Source organism: Dendrobates tinctorius, unplaced genomic scaffold (assembly GCF_039654945.1).
Source record: "Dendrobates tinctorius isolate UK_male_01 unplaced genomic scaffold, ASM3965494v1 ptg000103l, whole genome shotgun sequence".
Lineage (NCBI taxonomy): Eukaryota > Metazoa > Chordata > Amphibia > Anura > Dendrobatidae > Dendrobates > Dendrobates tinctorius.
In genome coordinates, this window is record NW_027361771.1 from 22,111,987 (window position 1) to 22,139,684 (window position 27,698).

Here is a 27,698-nt window from a genome sequence, read left to right on the forward strand (position 1 = left end):
GTGACAAAGAGCCATAGCTGGGCTAATGAGAGAGACCGGCGTGGTGCTAGTACAGTAACAAAAAGCCACAGGTGGGCTAATGAGAGAGAAGAGCGTTCTTCTAGTACAGTGACAAAGAGCCACAGCTGGGCTAATGACAGAGACCAGCGGTCTGCTAGTACAGTGACAAAAAGCCATAGCTGGGCTAATGAGAGAGAAGAGCGGTCTGCTAGTACAGTGACTAAGAGCCATAGCTCGGCTAATGACAGAGACCAGCGGTCTGCTAGTACAGTGACAAAGAGCCATAGCTGGGCAAATGAGAGAGAAGAGCGGTCTGCTAGTACAGTGACTAAGAGCCATAGCTCGGCTAATGACAGAGACCAGCGGTCTGCTAGTACAGTGACAAAGAGCCATAGCTGGGCTAATGAGAGGGAAGAGCGGTCTGCTAGTACAGTGACAAAGAGCCATAGCTGGGCAAATGGCAGAGACCGGCATGGTGCTAGAACAGTAAAAAAAGCCACAGCTGGGCTAAGGAGAGAGATGAGCGGTATGCTAGTACAGTGACAAAAAGCCATAGCTGGGCTAATGACAGAGATCGGAAATGTGCGAGTACAGTGACATAGCTGGGCTAATGAAGAGATTATGGTGCACTGTCATTACCCGCATTTCATGGTGTACAGTATGATGACAGGTCCATGCTCATCCCTTAACCTTCCCAAGAAATGTTGGCAGCTGTGTAACTCCCAGCAGTGACAGCTGCATGAGCAGGATATCACACATTAATAGTACTGGCATGATAGATGTGAGGCATTGAAAGATCCCGCTGAATAATAAGCCCTTTGAAAAGACTTTAAACATTTTCAGCTTAAAAAGTAAAACTGCAAATGCAAGAATAATTAATGGGAATGTCTGAAAATGATGAGGGGCTTTAATAGCTTGTATCCTCTTCCTAAATGTAGATGATACTTATCAGAAGATGCCAGGTCGATTCATGACATTTTCAATGGCATTTTTCACAGTGTGGCCTGCAACCACATGTTATTTTAAAGGGAAAAGGTCACGTTCCACATGCAGTCCGATCTGTGGCAGGATGGTGTAGAGAAGAAGCTGAGCAGATTGATATACAGATTTGTGAGAAAACATACAATACAAGTTGTGTTTTATTCATTGAAACCCCTAGTGTCTGTATACAAGAGTCCAGCGGGCAGACCTACTAGTGATTGGCAGCTCTAGTAATACATGGAGGACTGAGTAGGACCGCCCGAGGACTCAAGTACACACAAACACCATAAAAATCAATGAATTAAAACCAAGTTTTATTGCAAATTTGCCCACAAAAATAACAATTCAATCTGCACATAACATCCTGCCTGTAGATCAGATTCCATGTTTAACTTGACAGGTTCCCTTTAAACTGTGAAGAAAAATGCTAAAAAGTCTAGATCCACAGCATTTTTGCATTTTAGGCTCAGAGGCGATTTTTCAAAATGCAGCATGTTGCGGGGAGTATGTCTTTTGGTATAATTTTTCCTATAGGATTTATATTCAGGCTACATGTTTTGATGCTGGATTGGTATCTTCATCAAGCCAAGATGACCTTAGGCCGGTTTCACATTAGCGCATTTTCAGCGCGCGCACGGCCGGGGGTAGCTCCGCCCCCGAGCCGGCTCTCTGCCCGGCGTGCCCGCCCCTTGCTTGTAGCGCCGCCTACTAGCGGACAGCGGCGCCTGCGATCGGCGCACCCTATCTTTAGCATAGGGTGCGCAGATCGTGCGCAGGCCGTGCGCTAGTTGCGCTTTGACCTGCGCTGCGCACTTTTGACGGTGCGCCATGCGCGCCAAAATCCGAAAAGTTTGATTTTGGCGCGCACGGCGCACCGTCAAAAGTGCGCAGCGCAGGTCAAAGCGCAACTAGCGCACGGCCTGCGCACGATCTGCGCACCCTATGCTAAAGATAGGGTGCGCCGATCGCAGGCGCCGCTGTCCGCTAGTAGGCGGCGCTACAAGCAAGGGGCGGGCACGCCGGGAAGAGAGCCGGCTCGGGGGCGGAGCTACCCCCGGCCGTGCGCGCGCTGAAAATGCGCTAATGTGAAACCGGCCTTATACTGATTACAAAAGAGAAAAATTCCAAGACAATAGTGCTTATCCTAATTGAATATATTACTTATAGTAAACCAATATGTACGCACCAAATGGACAAATATAGGATGATTCGGAAAACTGAACAAAACAAACTGCGAAAAACCGAACTAATATCCAAAAATATTTTTATTATTAAAACATATCCAAAAATTGTATATATGTACACATGTATATATAAAAGAAAGGGTGGTAATCCCAATACCCGAATGGAGGAATACCGGGAAACAATATGACATAAATAAATTATAATAAATTATAATAAAGTGTCCCCAAATAAAGTAATGTACTGTAGTTTAAGTAAAATATGTACAACATAGCATAATTAAATCGAATGGTGTAACAACCAATAATGTGTAACAGGTAACAATACCCAAAAATATGGGCATATATTATATTGCAAGCTAGTGCTAACATGAAAAAATGTATATAAATATGGCAGGGCTATCTAGCCTGTAGCACATTGGTGCTTATCGAGTGGTTCATAATATATAAATGTGTAACATGTAACTGTATGTTCATATATTTATATACATTTTTTCATGTTAGCACTAGCTTGCAATATAATATATGCCCATATTTTTGGGTATTGTTACCTGTTACACATTATTGGTTGTTACACCATTCGATTTAATTATGCTATGTTGTACATATTTTAGTTAAACTACAGTACATTACTTTATTTGGGGACACTTTATTATAATTTATTATAATTTATTTATGTCATATTGTTTCCCGGTATTCCTCCATTCGGGTATTGGGATTACCACCCTTTCTTTTATATATACATGTGTACATATATACAATTTTTGTATATGTTTTAATAATAAAAATATTTTTGGATATTAGTTCGGTTTTTCGCAGTTTGTTTTGACCTTATACTGATGCAGATACCAAGTAGTTATGGAAAGTCATAGCTTAAAGTAACAATGAAGGAACCTTGACGACATATTCTATTCTCCGGGAAGCCATTCTCAGCAGTGCCAACGTCCCCTACCTTGTGCTATTCCGCCGTGTATCTTGCAGTTTTGTTTGTCTACCAGACCATGACTCTACAAGGCTTTACCCAGTTCTGCATGTGATGGGCAACTCCTGAAGGTGAGCATATTTCCCCCACTAGTCTGCCTATATCTCCACCTTGTATTGGGTTTATTGTACTAGATGGAGGTGCAAATTGTGCTTATAATCCATGGCTGACTGTAACTTTTTGACATAGTTTTCTATTAATGATTGAGGTTTTAATTTTCTTGATGCTTAAAAAAAAAAAACTCTAAACCTGGTTCCATGAGCATACACATTTATCACAATTTTACTTTTCAGATCTACCGTGCATCTTTGACGGCCGATAGCTCCTTTACTTCAAAGTCCTTCAGTTTCACAGCCTCGAGCAGTCTCTGGTTGGTGGCCTCCGTTTCCTGAATTGTTTCCGCTCCTTTCAGCTCTAATTCTCTCATAACTTCCATCTCTTTTGTCAGTAACTTCACCTTAAAATAATAAACACAATGTAAAACTTCAGGGGAGGCCTCACAACAGCAGATCATAGGGGGTCCGAAATCCGATACCCCTACTGATCGGCAGATATTTGCTTCCCCAGCCGCTGGATGTAAACGCTTCGGCCCTCATTCATCATTTTTTTGCGTCTTGTGGTGTTCATTGCCATTTTTTGCATCAAACTCTCCAAAATTGCACAAAATTCATGGATCACGTGTGTTAAGTCAAAAATGGTCTTTATTTTTGCCTTTTGCCATTTTCAAAACTCTTTCCAAAATGGTACAAAAATTGCAACAAAATTTCAGGCGTACATAAAATCACTCCATGGAGGGACTGAAGCACATCTGCAAGCTCCAGGGTGCTGCGGAACCTCTCCTAATATATTTTAACCCCTGCGACCTGGGTGATTTTTCATTTTTGTTTTTTCCTCCCTGTGATAAAACACTCCGGGATCGCCTTTGCTGGGGTCAAAGGTCACGTGCGTTCAGCATGAAACTCAGGCGCAGAGCTGGGATTCGGGTATAACTGACCCTGGGTCAGGTTTATTAATGGTGAAAGCAATGCAAAAGGAAATAAAACATAAAACAAATCCTTGCCTGTCCGGCACTAACTAGACAATGGACAACCTAACTACCAACTGGCGTGCTTCTCCAATCCAGCCAAACCACAGTTGCAGTGGGCACTGCTTTCACTCACGTGTGTCTCTCACACAGACAGACTCTCTGTGTCCCCAGGCTGAGACACTCACACAACCACCTGGCATCCTTTTATATCCACCTCCCATTATTCATTAGTAAGCAGGTGCGATACTGACCAGACTAGGCCACATAGGAAAGGAATCTGGGCGAGATATACCTGCCCTCATCCACTATTCCCACATGATTCTCACATATCCCCCCCCTCTGCTCAGACCACTCCGGTCGAGCAATGACACCCGCCAAACAGTGCACTCGGGACAGGGCATCTGCATTCCCCATCTGTACCCCTGGGCGGTGCTCCACCGTAAAAGTGTAGGCCTGCAGGGCAAGGAACCACCGGGTCACCCGGCTATTCCGTTCCTTGTTCAAGTGTATCCTCTTGAGAGGGGCATGGTCAGTGATCAGCCTGAACTTTCGGCCCACCAGGTAATATTTGAGGGCCTCTAGAGCCCACTTAATGGCGAGGCACTCTTTTTCTATGACTGCATACCTTTGCTCGTGTTTATTCAGCTTCCTGCTGAGATAGAGGACTGGGTGTTCCACTCCGTCCCTCACTTGTGACAGTACGGCCCCGATACCGGTATCGGAGGCATCCGTTTGTACCACAAACTCGCTGCAGAAGTCCGGAGTCACCAGTACGGGCTGAGAGCAAAGTGCCCGTTTTAGGCTATGGAAGGCTTCTTCAGCCGCTAAACTCCATTTAATCATGACGGAGACTTTCCCTTTTGTAAGATCCGTCAGGGGGGTAGCGATGGCTGCAAAATTGGGTATGAACCGGCGATAATAGCCGGTGATCCCCAGGAAGGCTTGCACCTGCTTGTTGACAGGTTGTGACCAGTCCTGAACCGCCTGAATCTTATCAACCTGGGGTTTAACAACACCCCTCCCAATTACATACCCCAAATACCAGGCTTCTTCTAGCCAGATATGACATTTCTTGGGGTTCGCGGTTAGACCTGCCTCCCACAGGTCGTCAATCACAGCTTGTACTTTCTGGAGATGAGTCTCCCAGTCCAAGCTGTAAATGACAATGTCATCCAAATAGGCCGAAGCGTACTGCCTATGCGGCCTCAGGACTCGATCCATCAGTCTCTGGAAGGTCGCCGGTGCTCCATGCAGTCCAAACGGCATATACACATACTGAAATAGACCTTCCGGCATAGCAAATGCCGTCTTTTCTCTGGCAGCCTCCGCCAAAGGGATCTGCCAATACCCCTTTGTTAGGTCTAGGGTCGTAATATACCGGGCTTTTCCTAACCGATCTATTAACTCGTCGACCCGGGGCATAGGATAGGCATCAAACTTTGAGACCGCATTCAGTTTCCTGAAGTCATTGCAGAACCGGATGGTGCCGTCGGTTTAGGAATTAACACAATCGGGCTGGACCAAGCACTGTGTGATTCCTCAATGACACCTAACTCTAACATTGCCTTCACTTCTCGGGAAACGGCTTTACGGTGCGCTTCCAGAATTCTGTAGGGATTCACGTGAACAGTGACACCAGGTTCCGTTACGATGTCATGTTTCATTAGCGTAGTCTGCCCGGGTTTTTCTGAGAAAAACTTTTGGTTGTGAAGTAGAAACTGCCTGACCTCAGTCTTTTGCCGCTCCGAGAGAGTCTCTGCAACCCGTACCTCCGGTACGGTATGCAAGCAGACGGGACGGGCCAGCTCCGCTGACAAGGCAGACCGATCTTTCCAGGGTTTTATCAGATTTACATGATAAATCTGTTCAGGTTTCCGTTTACCTGCCTGGTATACTTTGTAGTTTACTTCACCAACTCTTTCCTTAATCTCAAAGGGGCCCTGCCACTTTGCCAGGAACTTACTGTCCACCGTGGGTACCAGGATCAACACCCTATCTCCGGGTGCAAACGTACAGATCTTGGCGCCCCTATCATAGATTCTTTTTTGGGCTCCTTGAGCCTGCATCATGTGTTCTTTGACGATAAGCATAACAGCCGCAATACGGTCCTGCATTTGTGTGATGTGATCTATCACCGTTTTAAACGGCGTGACCTGACCCTCCCAGGTTTCTTTTGCAACGTCTAACAGTCCGCGAGGACGTCGGGCGTACAATAACTCGAAAGGTGAGAACCCCGTGGAAGACTGGGGCACTTCCCTGATGGCAAAAAGCAAATACGGAAGTAAATAGTCCCAGTTCTTCCCATCCTTGTCTATCGCCTTTCTCAGCATCTGCTTCAGAGTTTTATTGAACCGTTCGACCAACCCGTCTGTTTGAGGGTGATACACGGATGTGCGTAACGGTTCGATTTGTAACAATCGGCAGAGCTCCTTCATTACCCTGGACATAAAGGGGGTCCCCTGGTCGGTTAGTATCTGTTTTGGTATACCGACCCGACTAAACACATGCACCAGTTCCTTGGCAATCGTCTTGGTGGCCGTGTTACGCAAAGGTATGGCCTCCGGGTAACGAGTGGCATAATCCAAGATGACCAGGATATGTTGGTGTCCACGTGCAGACCGTGGAAGGGGCCCAACTAAATCCATCCCAATCCTCTCAAACAGGACTTCAATAATAGGTAGGGGTACCAAAGGGCTACAGAACCGGGGCTTAGGTGCAGAGGCTTGGCAGTCAGGACAAGACTCACAATATACACAAACATCGTGATGCATGCCGGGCCAAACAAAACAGTGTAATATCCTTTCGGTGGTTTTCTGGACAACCAGGTGACCTCCCATCACATGTCCGTGGGCCAGGTCTAGCACCTGCCGCCGGTAGGGTTTTGGCACAACTAATAGTTGCGCCGTGTCTTCCCCCTTTTTCTCTATCTGATAGAGTAAATCATTCTCCAGAACCATGTAAGGATATGCCAGCCTAGAGCCAGGTTCTACGGGTACCCCATTTATCACTTTTACATTTGTCCTAGCCTGAGAAAAGGTAGGATCCTTTATTTGCTCGCTTTGGAAGTCATCTTTCTGAACTTCTAAATCCGGCAAACGGGGAGGTGGACGGCTGTCGGCCTCCTCCTCTTCCCCGGTCTCCTCCGTATCACCCGCCATGACTGAAAACGGGAACTGCAGGTCATTTCCCGCAGACTCTTCCCCAGAGTCTTCCGGGGAGACCTCTTCCCGGGGTTCGGGACCCACACGCGCCCGGGGAGACGAATCATGTACATTATTACCCTGGGGTATCAACTGATTCTCCCACAATTGCCAGAAGTGGGGAAAATCCCGGCCCAGGATAACATCATGCAATAACGAACAGGTGTCTCCATGCACACACGTTACAGAAAATTTGTCTGATGGTCCAGTCGGGGCTGACACCAGACTGGCCTTCACCAGAGTCACCACACTTCCCGAGTCTAACAATGCCACCACATTTTTTCCATCAACAGTTAAATCACACAAGTGTTTTTCCACCTCCTTTTGACCAGCATTCACACTCACTACCCGTGCAACCATAGACATGCGGTTTTTAGAGTCTGTGACGTCGCACTGCATGGGTTCAGTAGTGAGCGGACAGTTCGCAATAATGTGTCCCATCTCTTGGCAGCGGAAACACCTAACGGGCCCCTTGCTTAGACCATAGTTCGTTACTCTCGGCCTCGCAGTGCGGGCAGTCCCGTTTTCCTCCCCCACTGTCATTTTTCCATCTCCCCTACTCCCTGGAACAGTCTTACCGGTTCCACGTGGAGACGATGAAGAACGAGGTGGGGTAGCGTCGTCTCGGAGTCCTTCCGCCACGGAGTAACGTTCAACCAGATCCACCAGTTGATCTGCCGTCGTAGGATTTCCATGGCTTACCCACTTCCTCAGGGCTGGAGGTAGAGCTCTCAGGTACTTGTCCATGACGACTCTCTGGATTATCTCTGGCGCTGTCAGCACCTCGGGTTGTAGCCACTTCTTCGTCACGTGGATCAGGTCGAACATCTGTGACCGCGGTGGTTTATCCGGCTGATAAGTCCATTGATGCACTCTCTGTGCACGGACAGCGGTCGTCACTCCCAGCCGGGCCAAGATCTTGGCTTTCAATTTGTCAAAGTCCTGCGCAGCTTCAGGTTCCAAGTCATAATACGCCTTTTGGGCCTCACCGGAAAGAAACGGGGCAATCAGGCCGGCCCATCGTGCCTTCGGCAATTTTTCTCGCACCGCCGTCCGTTCAAACGTGGTCAGGTATGCCTCGACGTCATCTTCGGTCGTCATCTTCTGCCAGTACCGACTCACGTGAATCACTCTCGACTCGGCTTCCAGGTTAACCTCATGTAGGCTTGCTAGGCGCTGCGCCACCTGATGGAGAAGCGAACGATCGGTAGCTGTCATGTCCACCAACTCCTTCAGCTGGGCCATCATCACCCGATTAGCTTCTTGCTGGACGGCGGTGGACTGTACCAGCGCTTTCACCACGTCCTCCATGCTCATGCTTGCAACGTGATGCCCGCGTTCTCCACCACAATGTGATAAAACACTCCGGGATCACCTTTGCTGGGGTCAAAGGTCACGTGCGTTCAGCATGAAACTCAGGCGCAGAGCTGGGATTCGGGTATAACTGACCCTGGGTCAGGTTTATTAATGGTGAAAGCAATGCAAAAGGAAATAAAACATAAAACAAATCCTTGCCTGTTCGGCACTAACTAAACAATGGACAACCTAACTACCAACTGGCGGGCTTCTCCCGTCCAGCCAAACCACAGTTGCAGTGGGCACGGCTTTCACTCACGTGTGTCTCTCACACAGTCAGACTCTCTGTGTCCCCAGGCTGATACACTCACACAACCACCTGGCATCCTTTTATATCCACCTCCCATTATTCATTAGTAAGCAGGTGCGATACTGACCAGACTAGGCCACATAGGAAAGGAATCTGGGCGAGATATACCTGCCCTCATCCACTATTCCCACATGATTCTCACATCCCCTTCTTCCAAGAGCCATAACTTTTTATTTTTCCATCCACATAGTCGTATGAGCGCTTGTTTTATGTGGGATGAGTTGTACTTTTGAGTGAAATAGTTTATTTTATCATGTGATGCACTGCATTTTTTTTTTTTACTTTTTTATTTTTCACTGTAATTAATAGTCCCCTTAGGGGAGTTGAAGCTGTGATCGCCTGATCGCTTGTGCTATGTATAGCAATGCGACAGCACTGCTCCGAATCCTCTCCACCTGGTTGTTAAAGTCACATCATGTGATGACCATCATCTGACAGGAAAGATTCGGGCTCGCACATGTACGTCATATGTTGTGAAGGGGTTAATAGAGGCTGTGCTACAGTGCATGGCAGTGGATGGAGCTGTGCCTTGATCGTTGGGGGTACCAGATGTTGGACCTCAACCGATTTGATATTGATGATCCATCACATGAATAGGTCATTAACATGTTGTAACTGGACAACACCTTTAAGGTTTAAGAACATGACACTCCCATCCACAAAATTATCCTATGATTTTAGTGAGATCTAGAGGGTCTGTTTTTCCCATTTAAAGAGTGCTAAACTGGCGTAAGAAGTCTTATTTGCCATGCAATGCTCCTCTGGGAAATTAAATATGCAAATAGACTCTTAAGACAGGAAGAGAACTAGAACTCTAGCGCCACCCATAGAGGTAGGGTGAGGACAGTAATCCTGAAAGTCAATAATGACTCTTTAAAGAGCCTTGCCACATGATTTACAATGAGAATCCAAACCAGACACAGCAGACATGTTTTTCAGGGTGTTTGCCCCTCATCAGTGCATAGCAGGAGGTCTGATATGGCTAAGTGAGAGTCCTTTTACAGGGGGACTACTTGTGGAGAGTGCCAAACTGGCATAAGGAGATTAACAGACCATGCAAGGCTCCTTTAGGTATTCATTTTCAAGTATCTCAGAAGAGCATTGCATGGCCTATATTACATTTCCCAGAGGAGCACGGCATGGCCTTTAAATCTCCTTACGCCAATTTGGTACTCAGCTCAAGGAGAAACATTCCATCTTAGATTCCCTGTCAGAGGCCTCTCATCCAGCCAAATCAGACCTGCTGCTTTGAAGGGATGAGGGGCAAGCACCCTGAAACATGTGTCTGCAAATGGGGTGTTTGGTTTGGCCTATCATTCTAGGTTCTGTGGCAGGGCTCTTTAAAATGTTTAACATGGACTTATAGGATTGCTACCCCCAATAAGGTGGCACTAGAATTCCTGTCCTTCCATATCCTAAAATAATAATTTGACCAATGGGAGCAGATTGAAAATAAACGGCACATTTTGACCATCATATTGCCACCAATGCCTCGCATTACCAAAACCTCCTATTCTACTGCTATGCATACAATTAGTCCACCCAACCCTCTCCACATGTAAGTGTCTTCACGCGTTCAATGTGCTTCTACCTTGAGTTCATGGGAAAGCACCACAGTGCTCATCTCATCAAGGCGTAGACGGAACTCATGCTCGCGCTTCTTCATTTCACAGTCGAACTCCAAAGATAATTCCTATAAAAAAATACAAACATAATGGAGATACATGGATCAGAGGGTACCTAAGCACTGACTGCACGTACACAACTGCAGAGTATGAACAGGGTCACATTTCTTTTTTTAGACCATATTCACAGCTGTTTTTCAAAAACAGACATTGGAGGACCCCTTCAGCCACTTAAGTGTGATGGAGTTTCTTCACTAGGATAGTGGGGTACACATGGGGGTATTTTGATATGCCATGACTGGCACTGTATATCAGGAACCCAGTGTTTAGTGCCAAGGCGCCATAATTGTTCAAAAGGTCTCCCTACTGAAGACACATTACAATGAGAGAGTGAATTTTCTATAGTTTATGCTCATTAGGTGGATGCCCCTGTAGGATAAGGTGCGACATATCGGATACTATATAGAGTATATATAGTAGAAATGGCTCACTAAGGATGATGGTATCATAGTTAATCGATAGGTAGTGTTTAGTAACGAATATCCATTATGAAAGCTATATAAAAGGACTAAAGAGTGGGCTAATCATCAAACTAAGGCAGGAGAGAAAGGAAGACAAAATGATCCCACAGTCCATGAATGAATAAAAAATATAAACACTTTATTAAGGTATATATATATATATATATATATATATATATTCATTCAAAATCTTAAATCTCCAAAAGTTCTTCACCGCTTGCTTTGATGTTTTGACAATGTTGCGTTTGAATACGAGTATGTTTTTACATACCTATGATACAGATGGCACACCTGTGACAGGTAAAAAAGGAGATTTTTGTGTACTCACCGTAAAATCTCTTTCTCTTAGCTTTTAATTGGGGGACACAGAACCGTGGGTGTTATGCTGCTGTCCACTAGGAGGCGACACGATGCATAATCTGAAAAAGATTAACTTTGGCTCCTCCTCTGCAGTATACACCCCTGGACGGCGTCAGCCTTCTCCAGTTTTGTGCAAAAGCATTAGGAGGAACGTAACACAAATAACATAACCATGTCTGTAAGAAGGCCACTATGTACGAGCTCAAAGAACAATATGAGAACTCAACTAACAACGACCCGTAAGGGCAACAGGGTGGGAGCTGTGTCCCCCAAATTAAAGGCTAAGAGAAAGAGATTTTACGGTGAGTACACAAAAATCTCCTTTACTCTGTCGCCTAATTGGGGGGACACAGAACCGTGGGACGTCCCAAAGCAGTCCCTGGGTGGGAAGCAGTGGACGAATATTGTGCTGACAGACCCCTAGATTTGGGGTACTGCTGCCTGCAGGACCCGTCTACCCTGGCTCGCATCCGCTGAGGACTGAGTATGCACTCTGTAGTGTTTTGTAAATGTGTGCAGGCTAGTCCAAGTGGTTGCCTTACACACTTGATGTGCCGAGGCTTGATGCCGAATGGCCCAAGAGGCTCCTACCACCCGCGTAAAGTGTGCCGTGATACCGGCCGGAAGAGGAGAATTGACAAGTCGGTAAGCCTCTTGTATGGTGGACTTGATCCACCTAGCAAGGGTGGCTTTGGAAGCCGGTAGACCCTTGCGAACGCCTTCTGGAAGAAGGAAAAGTGAATCAGACTTCCGGAAGGGAGCAGTCCTAGACACGTAAATACGCAATGCCCTGACCAGGTCAAGCGTATGCAGAGCCTTCTCCACTCTATGAACAGGAACCGGGCAAAGAGATGGTAGTGAGATTTCCTCATTAAGGTGGAAGCTGGACACAACCTTCAGAAGGAAGGATGGGACTGTACGGAGAACCACCTTGTCCTGATGGAAAACCAGAAAGGGTTGTCTGCAGGAAAGTGAGGAAAGTTCGGACACCCTGCGTAGCGAGGTGATTGCCACCAGAAAGACCACCTTCTGTGACAGAAGGCAGAGTGAGACCTCCTTAAGGGGTTCGAAAGGAGGTGTCTGCAATGCTGTCAAGACCAGGTTGAGGTCCCACGTCTCCAATGGATGTTTGTAGGGGGGAACCAAACGGGAAACCCCTTGGAGAAAGGTCCTCAATTGCGGCTTATTAGCAATACGCCTCTGAAAGAGCACTGAAAGCGTTGACACTTGGCTCTTAAGCGAGCCCAGGGATAGCCTGGCGTCCAGGCCCGACTGAAGGAAACCGAGGATCTTTGGAAGAGATTAGGGAAGTGGGACCTGTCCTCGAGATTCGCTCCATGTGAAGAAAGCCTTCCAGGTACGATAGTAAATTCTGGCTGAAGCTGGCTTTCGAGCCCTGATCATGGTTTTAACGACGTCCGTCGAAAAACCTGCTTGGGTCAAAACCCAGGTCTCAATGGCCATGCCGTCAAATTGAGAGCCCCTGAGTTCTGGTGGAAGAACAGGCCTTGTGACAGAAGGTCGGGACGTGTGGGGAGACGCCAGGGAGCGTCTGCTGTGAGTTGCACGACGTCGGCGTACCATGTACGCCTGGGCCAGTCTGGAGCGATCAGGATGGTGGGAACTCCCTCTTGCTTGATCTTCCTCAGGACTCTGGAGATCAGGGGGAGGGGTGGAAAAATGTACAGAAGCTGGAATTGGGTCCAGTCCTGAACCAGGGCATCTGCTCCTAGCGACCGCGGGTCGCGCGTCCTGGCCATGAAATTGGGAACCTTGGCATTGAGATGGGATGCCATCAGATCCACGTCCGGGGTCCCCCAGCGATGGCAGATCTGACGAAAAACTTCGGGATAGAGAGACCACTCCCCCGAGTCCATTCCTTGTCTGCTGAGCTAGTCGGCTTCCCAGTTGTCCACACCCGGAATGTGGACCGCAGAGAGTACCGACCTCGCATCCTCCGCCCAGTGTAGGATACGTGTTACTTCGTTCATCGCATGGATGCTGCGGGTCCCGCCTTGATGGTTCACGTATGCCACCGCCGTGGCATTGTCCGACTGTACTCTGATATGAGAGTCTGCTAGCAAGTGATGAAAGGCTTTCAATGCCAGGAAGATGGCCCGAATTTCCAGGATGTTGGTGGGCATGGTCGCTTCCATTGGTGACCACTTGCCTTGCGCTCTGTGATGTAGATGCACCGTGCCCCAACTCGTAAAGCTTGCGTCGGTGGTCAAAACCTTCCCTTGACCGGTGAGAAAGGATTTTCCCCGTGCAAGCGAGGTTGGCTTGAGCCACCAGTGCAGGGACCTCCTGGTTTTCGATACTAACCGGAACTCCCTGTCGAGGGAGAACGGATTCCTATCTCAGGACTTGAGGATGGCCAGTTGAAGGGGTCTGGGGTGAAACTGGGCAAATGGTACCGCCTCCATTGCCGCTGCCATCATGCCAAGTACTCTCATGGCATACCGGAGAGATCATGGGGACTTGCGGAGGAGAGTGCGAACTCCCAAACGGAGGTCCAGTGCCTTGTCCCTGGGGAGGATCACCAGACCCCTGGAGGTGTCGAATAGCATCCCCAAGAAGGCCAGAGACTGACTCGGGGTAGTCGAGGACTTCTGTAAATTGACTAACCATCCCAGGTGACTCAGAGTGTCGATTGTGATTGAGACGTTGACCTCGCAGTCCTTGAAGGTGGGGGCCTTGACGAGAAGGTCGTCCAGATATGGAACGACTACTATGCCTCTGGAGTGTAGAACGTCCATGGTGGCTACCATGACCTTTGTAAATGTTCTGGGAGCCGTGGCGAGACCGAACGGGAGGGCCACAAACTGGTAATGGTCTTCTTGGTTGATTGTGAATCTGAGAAATCTCTGATGGGCGGGAGCAATCAGTATATGCAGGTATGCGTCCTGTATGTCTATGGAGGCGAGAAATTCTCCTTTTTCCATGGACGCAACGATTGACCGGAGGGATTCCATGCGAAAGTGACGAACTCGAACATACTTGTTGAGTTGCTTGAGGTCTAGTATGGGTCGGACGCTGCCTCCCTTCTTGGGCACCACGAACAGATTGGAGTAGAACCCTCGGAAGCGCTCATCTGCTGGAACCGGTACTATGACTCCTGCTTACAGGAGGGAAGAAACCGTTTGATGGAAGGCTCGAGCTTTGAGTGGAGGCTTTGGAGGAACGGAGAGAAAGAACCTGTGCGGTGGGCTGGTAGTAAACGCGATCTTGTATCCTGAAGACACTATTTCCTTGACCCACTTGTCTTCTGTAATAGGAAGCCAGACCTGCTGAAAGAGTAGCAGTCGTGCGCCCACAAGTGGGGTGTCTTCCGGAGGGCATGAGTCATGATGAGGGGAAAGTCTGAGCTTTTCCTCCTTTGGATTTTGCCTGGCTTGCTTTTGACTGCCAGTTCCTGTCCGGCCTCTGTGCCGCCCATGTGTTGTCTCTGCGGGGGGAGCGGTTACGATTTTGTGCTGGGCGCGAGACGGACCAGCCTGAAGAATGCCGAAAGGATCGGAAACGAGATTGATTACGTCTTTTAAACGTGCGTTTTGGATTTAGTTGAGGGAGAGAAGTACTTTTCCCCCCAGTAGCATTGGACATCATTGTATCCAGCTTTTCACCGAAAAGACGTCCACTGAAGTACAGGAGATTTGTCAGGGACTTTTTTGAGGCCGCATCCGCCTTCCATTCTCTCAGCCAGAGAATACGCCGGATTGAAAAGTCTGCATCCGCCTTCCATTCTCTCAGCCAGAGAATACGCTGGATTGTGATGGCGCTTGATGCTATTCCCGCTACCCCTCTTGCAGAATCCAACGCTGCATGGACCATGTAATCTGCCACTACTGCAATTTGCACCGCCTGGTCCGCCAGCTGAGGATTTGAAGCTTGGAGGCCCTGTGGCAATCGATTAGCCCAGGCCATAATGGCCTTGGCTGCCCAAACTGAAGCAAATGCGGGAGCCAGAGAGGCACCTGCCGCTTCGAAGATTGAACGTGCCATGCGTTCTACCTGTCTGTCTGCTGCGTCTTTGAGGGTTGAGCTGTCTGGCAGTGAGAGAAGTGTTTGTGCTGCCAGCCTAGAGACTGGGGGGTCCACTTCAGGCGAATCTGTCCAATCCTTAGTGTCCTTCTGTGGGAAGGGGTACTTTGCTTCCAAGTATTTGCAATTGGCAAATTTTTTCTCAGGCTGCGAAAAATGCTTAGAATGTATTTTTTGAAATTCCGGGTGATTAGGGAAGACCTTAGATGGTTTCTGAACACTCTCGAAGGAAATCTTGTGTTCTGGTGCTTCTGGGGTTGGATCAGAAATGTCCAGTACCCGAAGGATGGAAGAGATTATATCCTCAACTAGCGCCGTATTGCTAGGGGGACAAGGAACCAGAGTGTTCTCCGTTTCATTATCTGAGTTAGAGTCACATATGCCCTCTGAGTCTTGCGCATCGCTAAGGAGCTCCCTAGCGGGCGAACTAGGGCGGAGGTGTTCTGTGGTCTGGGATCGTTGTGGAGATCCGCATTGTGTTTCTCTATCAGGGGACGGTCTCGGTGACCTGGAGCCACTGTGTCTCTCCCTGGAGGGGGGCGACCTAGTGCGATGTGAGGACGCAGATGAACCCGACCTGTGGGTCTGCTTACGACTCAAACTGTCGGAAGCGGTCTGTCCCTGAGATCTTTGCTGGGTAACGTTCATAGCCGAGACATGACCCTGCAGAGCCTGCAGTAGTGTGGAGGTCAGGTTATCTATAGACTGTGTCATAGACTGCGAAATCTGAGTTGCTCATTCCGGCGCAGTAGCGGTCGCAGAAGCGTTGGTAGGGACTCCTTGGGGTTCTGACCCAGTGTTTTGGGTACAGTCCTGGCAGTGCGGATACGTGCTGCCGCTGGGGAGAGTGACTTTGCAGGCTGTACAGACTGTATAAAAGCAGTCTTGTCTGGTCCTTTTCCTTGAGCCCGACATAGTGTCTAGAGGCTAATTAGCAGAGGCCCTACGGGGGTATCTACACAGAGGAAAAGGAATAGGGGAGCGTTATAGGTTATATGAACTCACAGCTGAGTACAGAGAACCCAGCTGTGATCTTACCCCACCGGTGCGCCCCCTAGGTCCAGCGCCGATAAATCCCACTCTTGTGCCCCCCCAGAGACCGCTGTGCTGCCTTCAGCTTCAGGTGCAGGAAGATGGCCACCGGGTTCTGAGGTGGAGGAGGAAGGGGGCGGAGATGCTGAATAGGGCGTGCTGAGCTATGTAAAAGCGCGCCCTTCCTGACTCGATCTGCCCCTTCTATGACACTGCGGAGTGTCATTTTCGTCATCCGGGGGGCGGGCCGGGGGGCGGGAATAAGGCGGCGACTTCGGCTGGGCCGAAGCCACGGCCTAAATTTGAGACCTCATGCCCGGTTGTCCGGGGGGGGGGTCGGATTCAAACCAGACCCCCCCGGATTGAATGGTAGGCTAGCGGTGGGGTCATGAGCGCAACCTGGGCCCTGTGGGGGGTCCCTTTTAGGCGCTATGCAGCTGGTGCTGCCGGAGAGACGGGGCGCAGGGAGCCCTGTCTCTGACAAGTGCCATGCCTGCCTGCACCTCCCCCAGTCCCAACAAGAGCCCGCAGCTGGGTTGGGGTCCCTGGACTTGTAAGTGGCCGAATGGTGCCTGATACAGGCCCTACCAGCGGTGTCTCAACCTAATGCCCCCATAGGAGGATTAGGGTGCTGCTGTCACCGTCAGGTGGCTTAATCCTATCCTCGACCTCAACCCAGAGCCCAAGGGAACTGGGGAAGGAGGGGGGGTTCTCGACTTCGAACCAGTACCCGAAGGACTGGGGAAGGAGCGACATGGGGTAGAGCCATCTCGACCTCAACCGGGTACCCCTTAATAGGGGACCGAGGAGGGAGCCATGCCGGGAGTCTCGCTGGAGACCCACTTTTCTTCATCTGTAATCCGTTGAAAAAAATCAAGGAAGAAAAATAACGGATTAAAAAAAAATCTTAGGTGTGCCCCCTTGCGACACTAAGCAAAAACTGGAGAAGGCTGACGCCGTCCAGGGGTGTATACTGCAGAGGAGGAGCCAAAGTTAATCTTTTTCAGATTATGCATAGTGTCGCCTCCTAGTGGACAGCAGCATAACACCCACGGTTCTGTGTCCCCCAATTAGGCGACAGAGTAACATGCTTTTTTGAACAGCGCATTGAAACTCCATTTCCAAAACGGCATGGGAAAAGTATTGCAGAAATGCAAACTTATTGTTTGGGATGAATGCACAATGGCACACAAAAACATGGATTTTTGTGAGTACTCACCGTAAAATCCTTTTCTCCGAGACGCTCATTGAGGGACACAGAGACTGTGGGTGTGTGCTACTGCAGTCTGGAGGCTGACACTAGGCATACAAAAAACAAGTTAGCTCCTCCTCCGCCGCATACACCCTCGCCCCGATAGCGGGCGGAAACCAGTTTAGGGCAAAAGCAGTAGGAGTACATCCATAACTTAGCCTTAACGCAGAAAATCATATGTCTGAAAAAGGACCACCCTACATTAAATTAGGAATTATACTAATTAAATAAACAAGAGCCAACTGGCTATCAGGGTGGGTGCTGTGTCCCCCAATGAGCGTCTCGGAGAAAAGGATTTTACGGTGAGTACTCACAAAAATCCATGTTTCTCCTTCGTCTCATTGGGGGACACAGAGACTGTGGGACGTCCTAAAGCAGTCCCTGGGAGGGAGGACAACTCACCGATCCAAGCCGCATGCCCTCCTGTCTAAAGGTGTGCCACTGCTGCTTGGAGAATTTTCCTACCCAGGCTCACATCCGACGAGGCCTGAGTATGCACATTGTAATGCTTACAAAAAGTGTGCAGGCAGGACCAGGTTGCTGCTTTGCATACCTGCTCTGCCGAAGCCTGGTGCCGAAGCGCCCAAGAGGCGCCCACTGCCCGAGTAGAGTGCGCCCCTATCCCTGTTGGAATCGGTGCGCCTCTAATACGGTAAGCCTCCTGAATAGTTAGGCGAATCCATCTGGCTATGGTTGACCGTGAGGCTGCGAGACCCTTCCTGCGCCCTTCAGGAATCACAAACAACGAGTCCGTCTGGCGAAAAGGTGCTGTCCTTGACACGTACCTCCTGAGAGCTCTTACCAGATCTAAAGAGTGGAGCGCCCTTTCCACTCTGTGTACTGGCGCTGGACAAAACAAAGGCAGAACAATGTCCTCATTAATAAGGAAAGAGGACACGACCTTCGGCAGAAAAGGCGACGGTGGTCTAAGGACTACTTTATCCTTAAAAAAGTCAGAAAAGGAGCTCTGCAAGATAATGCTCCTAACTCCGAGACCCGCCTAATGGAAGTTATGGCTACCAAGAATACAACCTTCCTGGAGAGATATGACAATGAAATTTCCTGTAACGGTTCAAACGGGGCTTTCTGTAGGACACCCAGTACCAGGTTAAGGTCCCAGGCGTCTATGGGTGCTCTATAGGGGGCACCAAATGAGAGACCCCCTGAATGAACGTCCTGACCTGCATATTGGTAGCGATCTTTCGCTGAAAAAGGACCGACAAGGCCGATATCTGCCTCCTAAGGGAACTCGGCGCCAACCCTGCGTCTAGGCCGGACTGCAGAAAAGCCAGGATGTTGGGGACCAAAAAGGATAATGGCACAACCCCGTGTTCTCGACACCAATGAAAGAAAACCTTCCAAGTGTTATGATAAATTCTCGCCGAGGCCGGCTTCCGGGCACTAACCATTGTCGCAACCACTTCACGCCCAAATCCCGCCTGGGTCAGAATCCAAGATTCAACGGCCATGCCGTCAAAGCCAGGGCCCCTAAGTTCGGGTGGCACATCGGCCCCTGAGACAGTAAGTCTAGCCGTTCCGGTAGACGCCAAGGCACGTCTGCGAGGAGCTGAACTAGATCCGCGTACCATACTCGACGGGGCCAGTCCGGGGCCAGCAGAATTGCCGGGACCCCCTCTGTCTTGATCTTTCTGATGACCCTTGGGAGAAGCGGCAGTGGGGGAAACAGGTATGGGAGCCGAAACTGGCTCCACGGTAGGACCAACGCATCCACCGCGATTGCTCGCGGGTCCTGAGACCGAGCGACATATGTGCCCACTTTGGCGTTCTCCCTGGACGCCATCAGATCCACGTCTGGAGTCCCCCACCGTTGGCAAATCTGCTGGAAGACCTCGGGGTGAAGGGACCATTCCCCGGCCGCGACGCCCTGCCGGCTTAGGAAATCTGCTGCCCAATTTTCCACACCTGGTATGTGAACTGCTGAGATTACCGAGTGGTGCCTCTCGGCCCAACGGAGCACATGCTCTATCTCGCGCATGGTTGCCCTGCTGTGCGTGCCTCCCTGGTGATTCACGTACGTCACTGCCGTGGCGTTGTCTGACTGAACCCGGACTGGGCGTCCTGCTAGCAAGTGCTGAAAACGCTGCACCGCTCGAATCTCCAACAGGTTGATCGGAAGACGAGCCTCTTGAGGCGACCATTGCCCCTGGGCCGTGTGATGCCGGAAGATTGCCCCCCAGCCGAAAAGACTTGCATCGGTCGTGATCACCAACCAATGATCTGGGGGAAAAGGCATCCCCTGACGAATAGAGGAGTCGCATGTCCACCATTGAAGCGCCCGTCGAACCTGAGAGGGCAACCAGCACTGATGATCGAGGGAGAACGGACTCCCGTCCCAAGCCGCTAAGAGAGCATGCTGCAGGGGACAGAGATGAAATTGAGCACACGGAATTGCTTCCATCGCCGCCACCATCCTTCCTAGAACCCTCATCCCAAACCGGATAGTGTGAGGGCCTGGTTGTTGAAGACTTCGGACTCCCTGCCGGAGCGCCCGAGCCTTGTAACGAGGGAGAATTACCAACCCTCGGGAAGTGTCGAAAATCATCCCCAGGAATAGAATCCTCTGAGCTGGGGTAAGGGATGATTTCTTCCCGTTGATCAACCATCCTAGGCGAGCTAGGGTATCCAGTGTGATGCTGACATTCTCCTCGCATGCCCGAAAGGACGGCCCCTTTACTAAGAGGTCGTCTAAGTACGGCAAAACCACTTTGCCGAGAATGTAGAACGGCCATGACGACCGCCATCACTTTCGTGAATATCCTGGGGGCCGTGGCCAACCCGAAAGGTAGGGCCACAAATTGAAAATGCCGGCCATCGATTGCAAACCGAAGGAACCTTTGATGCAGGGGAAAAATAGGGATGTGCAGGTAGGCATCCTGGACATCGATCGAGGCCAAATATTCTCCGTGCTCCATGGACGATATGACCGACCGGAGAGATTCCATGCGAAAACGCCTGACCCTGATGAACCTGTTCAGGAGCTTTAAGTCCAGAACCGGCCTTACTGTTCTGTCCTTCTTGGGGACTGCGAACAGATTGGAATAAAATCCTTGGGTCTTCTCGCACTCTGGTACAGGGACAATGACCCCGTTGCGGCGCAACACCTCGATGGCCCCTAGCAATGCCTCTGCCCGGGATTCCGTTTTGGGAAGCCGGGAAAGAAAAAAATCGTCTTGGCGGATCTTTGACAAACTCTATTTTGTACCCGGAACACACTAATTCTGCCACCCATGCGTCGCGCGCCACCACGACCCAGACGCGGCAGAACCTGCGCAGACGTCCGCCTACTCTGCTGTCCTCGGGTACTAGATGTCTCGAGTCATTTCGCTGAGGGCTTCTGGGACCTGGCACCCCTTGATCTGGGTGGGCGGCCCCGCATCCTACCCAGCGGGTTGGTTCTATACGTGACCTGACGCTCCTTGTCTTGGCTATAGTGAGCTGGGGCTGAGGTATTGGCCGCTGCCATCCACCCGGGGGTGCGAAATGCTCGAAAGCGCGCCTGAGGTTGACGAAAAAGCGGCCTAGTCTTTTGCTGTGGAAGGAAGCTGCTTTTTCCCCCTGTAGCATCTGAAATGAGCTTTTCTAATTTCTCCCCAAATAGCCGATTACCCTGAAAAGGCAGGGAAGGCAAAGACTTCTTAGAAATAGAATCATCCCGCCATAACCTTAACCACAAGGCTCTCCTAATGGCGATTGCATATGCTGCCGCTAGAGCCGCGCCATTAGCCGCATCCAAGGATGCATTAATTAAATAGTCACCCGCCATCACGATCTGACTTGCTATCTCAGCCACTTCCGACGGCAAATCTCTATCCTGTAGGACCTTGTTTAAAGAATCTGACCGTGACATCATGGCTTTGGCTACCCACGTTGCCGCAAAAGAAGGAAAGAGCGCTGATCCCAATGCCTCATACACCGAGCGAGCTAAACCTTCTATGAGTCGATCCGTGGGGTCCTTAATGGAAGAACCGCTAGGTACTGACAACAAGGACCTTGAAGCCAGGCGTGACACTGGGGGATCCACTACCGGAGATTCCTCCCATTTTTTACAAAGTTCCGATGCGAACGGATATCTCGTTTCCAGCGTTTTTTGTCCTGAAAAAACGTTTGTCTGGACGTTCCCTATGCCGCTGCACTATATCCTCGAACTCAGGATGAGTGCTAAATACTCTATGTGGTCTCCTGGTCTTCTTAAAGGATACCTTTTGACCTGCGGTTAGGGAGACATCATCGTCAATACCCAGAGTCTGATTGACTGCTTCAATAAGACTGTCTACCGTCTCCCGGTACCCCGGGGTATCCAGGTCCAAGAATTCTTCCCAGTCATCACCTGAACTCTGCTCGCTCCGAGAAAATGGTGACCGTGAGCGAGATGCCGCACTCACAGATGCTGAGGCATCGGAGGGGCCTGGAGACGCAGTACGGGTTCTTTTCCTGTGCGTCTGCCTAGAGAGTGTGCGGCCCCTGCAGGCCGGAGGCTCTTGTGAGGTGGATGAACCCTCCCAAACAGGCGAGCCGTCGTCTCTACCCCTATCCGGGGCCTGAAGGGTCTCAATCGCCTTGGTGAGCGAAGCCATGGACCGAGAGAGTGATAACGCCCATTCTGGGGGATCCAGACCCCTGGGCTCTGTCGCAGGGGAGGACTCCTGGGCGCGTTCGGAGTCGCAGGCTTCACATAACTTAATAGTCTGCGCTCGTGGGAACATAACCCCACAGGACACGCATGCGGCATAAAGGAACGTGTGCGTTTTTCCTTTTCCAGACATACTGCTGGCGTCGGCCCACACACAAAAAATCCCTTAAAGGTTTGGGGGGGTAGGAGGAGGGGGAGGAGGGTACCCTGTAGTGCCCTAGTGTGGCTCCGGGACGGGGTCGCACTTACCCGCTCCTGCGCTTCTCTCCCCGTGCTTCAGTTCGCCTGCCTCACTCCTGGTAGGCTGCGATTCTTCTGTTATCGTGGCCTACCCTGCCTTGCCGCCGGGGCCTCAATTTAATCCGGCGCCTGCCCTGGAGATGGGGGGCGGCGAAATGACGTCACGCGCAGGGCGGCGCTTCCGCCCGCGGCCCAGGCCGAAGCAGCGGGCTAAATTTAGAAACGTTCCGCCCGACCGCTACCCCGGCCGCCCGCCTCCCCATGCCCGGCGACGGGGGGCGGCGCCGGAAGAGACATGCGCCTAGTGCGGCACTTCCGCCCGCGGCCCAGGCCAAAGCCGCGGGCTAAATTAGAGCCGGTCTGCCCGCTTGGCACGCCGGCAGACCGCTACCTCGGCCATCCGGCTGCAGCTCCCCCCACTTCTCCCGGACCGCGCCAATACCCGAAGGGAGGCGAACCAGGTTAGAGGAGCGGAGGAAAGGGGGGGTGAGGGAAGGGGGGAAGCGTGCCCCAGACTTCTCCGAAAACGCTGCCCAGGGCCCTCCACTCGCTCCAGCACATACCTGAGGTACTCTGTTTAAGACGGAGCAGGCACCCTAGCTCCGACCACCATGCAGCACCGCCGTCATGCGTTGGTGGAGTCATAGGGGCCGCACAGACTGGTCTTGTGCCTCTGTGCAAGCCCATGGTTTCAATATCTAGGGGTGGACAGGGCTAAGTCTGGCATAATGACCCACGTCGCGGGAGAGGAAACGTGGAGGGACACTCGCACGTGGTCGCCCATTGCTGGTTTGGGGAAATCGGATCCTTTCAATAGGATGCGTTGCCCCTCTTATCTTCATAAAACAAAAAACAAAGAAAAAAATAGATGTCTGGGGAAAAGTCCCAGATATGTCCCTCGGTGCGGGAAAGGATACGCGGAGGCGATACTCAACGCGTGCTCGCCCGTTGTTGGTTTGGGGAGATCGGACCCTTTCTATAGGATCCGTCGCCCCTGTCTCATCTTTATGGTAAACTAGAAAAAAATAGTCTGGAGAGATCCAGACTGCGTGTGCCTCCATAAGACACTAAGCAAAAACTGGTTTCCGCCCGCTATCGGGGCGAGGGTGTACGCGGCGGAGGAGGAGCTAACTTGTTTTTTGTATGCCTAGTGTCAGCCTCCAGACGGCAGTAGCACACACCCACAGTCTCTGTGTCCCCCAATGAGACGAAGGAGAAAAGCGCATGAGGCTCTTGATCAATCATTGAAAGACCATTTGGGAACTTATTAATATTGTCTGCAAGAGATTTCAGACAATCATTACCTGCAAGTCCTCGATCGACATCAGCAGACAAAATAAATGCTTGCCTGAAACACCCTACTTTGTGGCGACACGTAAAGACTATAAAATTAACTACAAATGTGTGTCCAACTGCAAAGCGATCGATCAGCTGAGATTTTCTCACATCAATTGCTGGAACGAGCCGGTTGATCTGACCTCAGGAGGAGTTTCATTGCCTCGTAACTTCTGCTATTTAGTTAAAAGAAGAATTGATTGAAAAAGTATTTCCCAATATTCAACCCAATTCTAAGGATCCCAATTGGCCGAGTGAATGAGTTATTCTTGTGGCCAAGAACAAAGACGTCTACGAACGTAACAATATTATTCAGCCTAACAAGCGAGGCAGTCCCATACAAGTCCGTCCACACTGTTGTGAAGCAGATGAAGTGGTTAATTATCACACAGAATTTTTGAGTTCACTCGATCTGCCAGGGATGCCACCGCACGTACTGCAAGTGAAAATCGGCGTGCCAATTACCATGTTGCCAAATATCAATCAGCCAAAGCTTTGCATCGGCACGCGGCTTGCAGTAACAAAAATGAATGAACAACGTCATAGAAGCAGCCATCTTGGCAGGACCTTCAAAGGTGAAGATGTCCTTATTCCCCGCATTCCTATGATTCCAACGGATATGACATTTCAGTTTAGGAGATTGCAATCACCATCAACAAAGCTCAGGGCCAATCTTTAGAATAGTGCGGTTTAGATCTAGACACGGATTGCTTCACACATGGACAATTACACATCGATTGTTATAGAGATTGTCTGGTTTGCCGTAAATCTACACAGACAATGGAACAAAAAATATTGTATACCCACAAGCATTGTAAAATTAGACATGTTAGAAACGTGCATTTTCTCTTTTCTTTTTTCATATAACAAGACTGAGCCACAGCAACGCTTGGCCGGGCACAGCCTGTACATATATAAAACACTTGGCCGCAGGCCAACACATGAGTACTTAAGATTTCCAATTAGGAGCTGTTGTGCTGTTTGCTCTGTGGTGTCACTATCAGGTATACATTAATTAATCCAATGCCCATATGCCTATTGCACCTTTTTGTACTCACATGGCCTAGCTATATTACCGGCTAGGACCACCTGTTATTAGACACCCTATCGCTTGGTACCGACTCTGGGCTCCTAATTGGAAATCTCATGTACTTATGTGTTGGCCTGAGGTCAAGTGTATATACTGTATATTATATATATAGTACTATTTAAACATCATGCTCAGGGTACAAAGATGTTACACTCTGTAGCAGTGGATCAGGGCCACAACACTTGAAGTTAGAGCATCTGTTATGGCTGTAGATGGCTGGATACAAACAATTACATTTAGCAATCAAGAAGCAGAGCCCTCCTCTATTTTGGATGTATCTGTACAGATGTCACCAGTCACATGAAGTCACATGACCATGTACAGGCAGGGCAGGAGCTGACGGATGATGCAGTCACATGGCCATGTACAGGCAGGGCAGGAGCAGATGGATGATGCAGTCACATGGCCATGTACAGGCAGGGCAGGAGCAGATGGATGATGCACTGACATGACCATGTACAGGCAGGGCAGGAGCTGACGGATGATGCAGTGACATGGCCATGTACAGGCAAGAAATGAGCTGATGGATGATGCAGTGACATGAACATGTACAGGCAGGACAGGAGCAGATGGATGATGCAGTGACATGGCCATGTACAGGCAGGGCAGGAGCAGATGGATGATGCAGTCACATGGCCATGTACAGGCAAGAAATGAGCTGATGGATGATGCAGTGACATGAACATGTACAGGCAGGACAGGAGCAGATGGATGATGCACTGACATGGCCATGTACAGGCAGGGCAGGAGCAGATGGATGATGCACTGACATGACCATGTACAGGCAAGAAATGAGCTGATGGATGATGCAGTCACATGGCCATGTACAGGCAAGAAATGAGCTGATGGATGATGCAGTGACATGACCATGTACAGGCAGGGCAGGAGCAGATGGATGATGCAGTCACATGGCCATGTACAGGCAAGAAATGAGCTGATGGATGATGCAGTGACATGACCATGTACAGGCAGGACAGGAGCAGATGGATGATGCACTGACATAACCATGTACAGACAGGGCAGGAGCAGATGGATGATGCACTGACATGACCATGTACAGGCAGGGCAGGAGCAGATGGATGATGCAGTGACATGGCCAAGTACAGGCAGGGCAGGAGCAGATGGATGATGCTGTGACATGACCAAGTACAGGCAGGGCAGGAGCAGATGGATGATGCTAGCGCCGCAGATCTCCCAACTGTAGTGGTGGCGTGCGTCGCTCGAATTCCACGCCAATTCGTGACCGGACTGCGCCTGTCGCTGATTGGTTGCGCCCAGCCAGTCGCGACCAACCAGCGACGTGGGATTTCCGTTACAAACAGACAGACAGACAGACAGAATTAGACGATTATATAGTAGATGGGTAATACAAGTATTTCTTATACGTTCCATGAGAGCGGAAAGTGCTTGACCTTTCCAAAGCCCTATTATGAAGATCAGCTATCTACTTTTCTGAGAAAGGTGACATCAGGTCAGCAATGAACACATAGGTCAAGGCAAAGGTCTACACAGCCGCCCTGCTCAGAGCTCCCCCTATCACATGTAACCTTTCTCAAGGTTGAAGATCATTGCTCCTGGAGCGGCCTCCTCGGTCTGCATTCTTGCCCATCTGCACTCAATACTCAGGCTGTCACTAATGGTATCTTTAGTCAGGCTTCCAGACTGAGAACAGCAGCTGTGTGGATCAGCCTGACACGCCATGATGGATCGCCCTGCCGCAGAGCTATAAAAGCGACAAGCACTGGATGATGGGTGAGATCAATAAACTGCAGGGTGCGAATACACAGGAGAGATATGGCAGGTGTAATTCACAACCCCTAATACACAAACCTATAAAAAAAAATCACGGAATCTTTTGCTATGAATAATTGATACATCCATTGCAATGGGAAAATGAAACCGGCGTTTTTGCTTCCGTATGCAGCTGAAGCCATGACATTTTAACATAACAGTATCATCATTCAACCTGTGCTACTGACAGTCGATCTAGAGGACTGTGACAGATCTTAAACGATTACAGGAGTAGTGCACTGACTAATAACGGAGTCCTTAGGGCTTCTGTCTTCTGACAGCGAGGACAGCATCACATACTATAACTGCCCTCAAAAGTGACGGAAAACCTGACAAGGGGGCTATGAGCGCACATGGGAACCAAGTCTAAAAAAGATGACAGCTTAAAGGAAACCTTGGAGAGAGCTTTCTGGTAAAGAGTTCTTCTCATCTTCAGAAATGGGCACTGCTGGATTGCGAATACAAGCATTTTCAGCCAATCTTCAGCTATTAACACTTTCCTTTTGTATACTGCTCATTGCTTTGTAGACTGAGCACCACGGCTATGCAGAAGAAAATATGCAGTGCTAACAAGCTTTATTCTATTGAGCTTGTAAGCACGGTTTTGAAGCTAGCCAGGATCGCTGAAGTAAGCAGTTACCTCCTAAATCACATCCAGCTCCAGCGCAGTGCTTACAGGCTAGACAGCAACGGTGGTCAGTCACCAAGGCAACAAGCTGA

General features: G+C 49.7%; 1 protein-coding gene across 3 annotated transcripts in view; it reads right to left on the reverse strand.

Annotated features, from left to right (window-relative positions):
- The window catches only part of CCDC57 (coiled-coil domain containing 57), a 151,525-nt gene that overhangs the window by 98,888 nt on the left and 24,939 nt on the right, over positions 1-27,698 (reverse strand). For all 3 annotated transcript variants that reach the window (XM_073588142.1, XM_073588144.1, XM_073588143.1), the window contains exons 4-5: positions 10,629-10,730; positions 3,444-3,601 (exon numbers count right to left, since the gene is read on the reverse strand). In XM_073588142.1, coding sequence (XP_073444243.1) covers positions 3,444-3,601; positions 10,629-10,730 — 260 coding nt within the window. The remainder of the gene's footprint in view (positions 1-3,443; positions 3,602-10,628; positions 10,731-27,698) is intronic.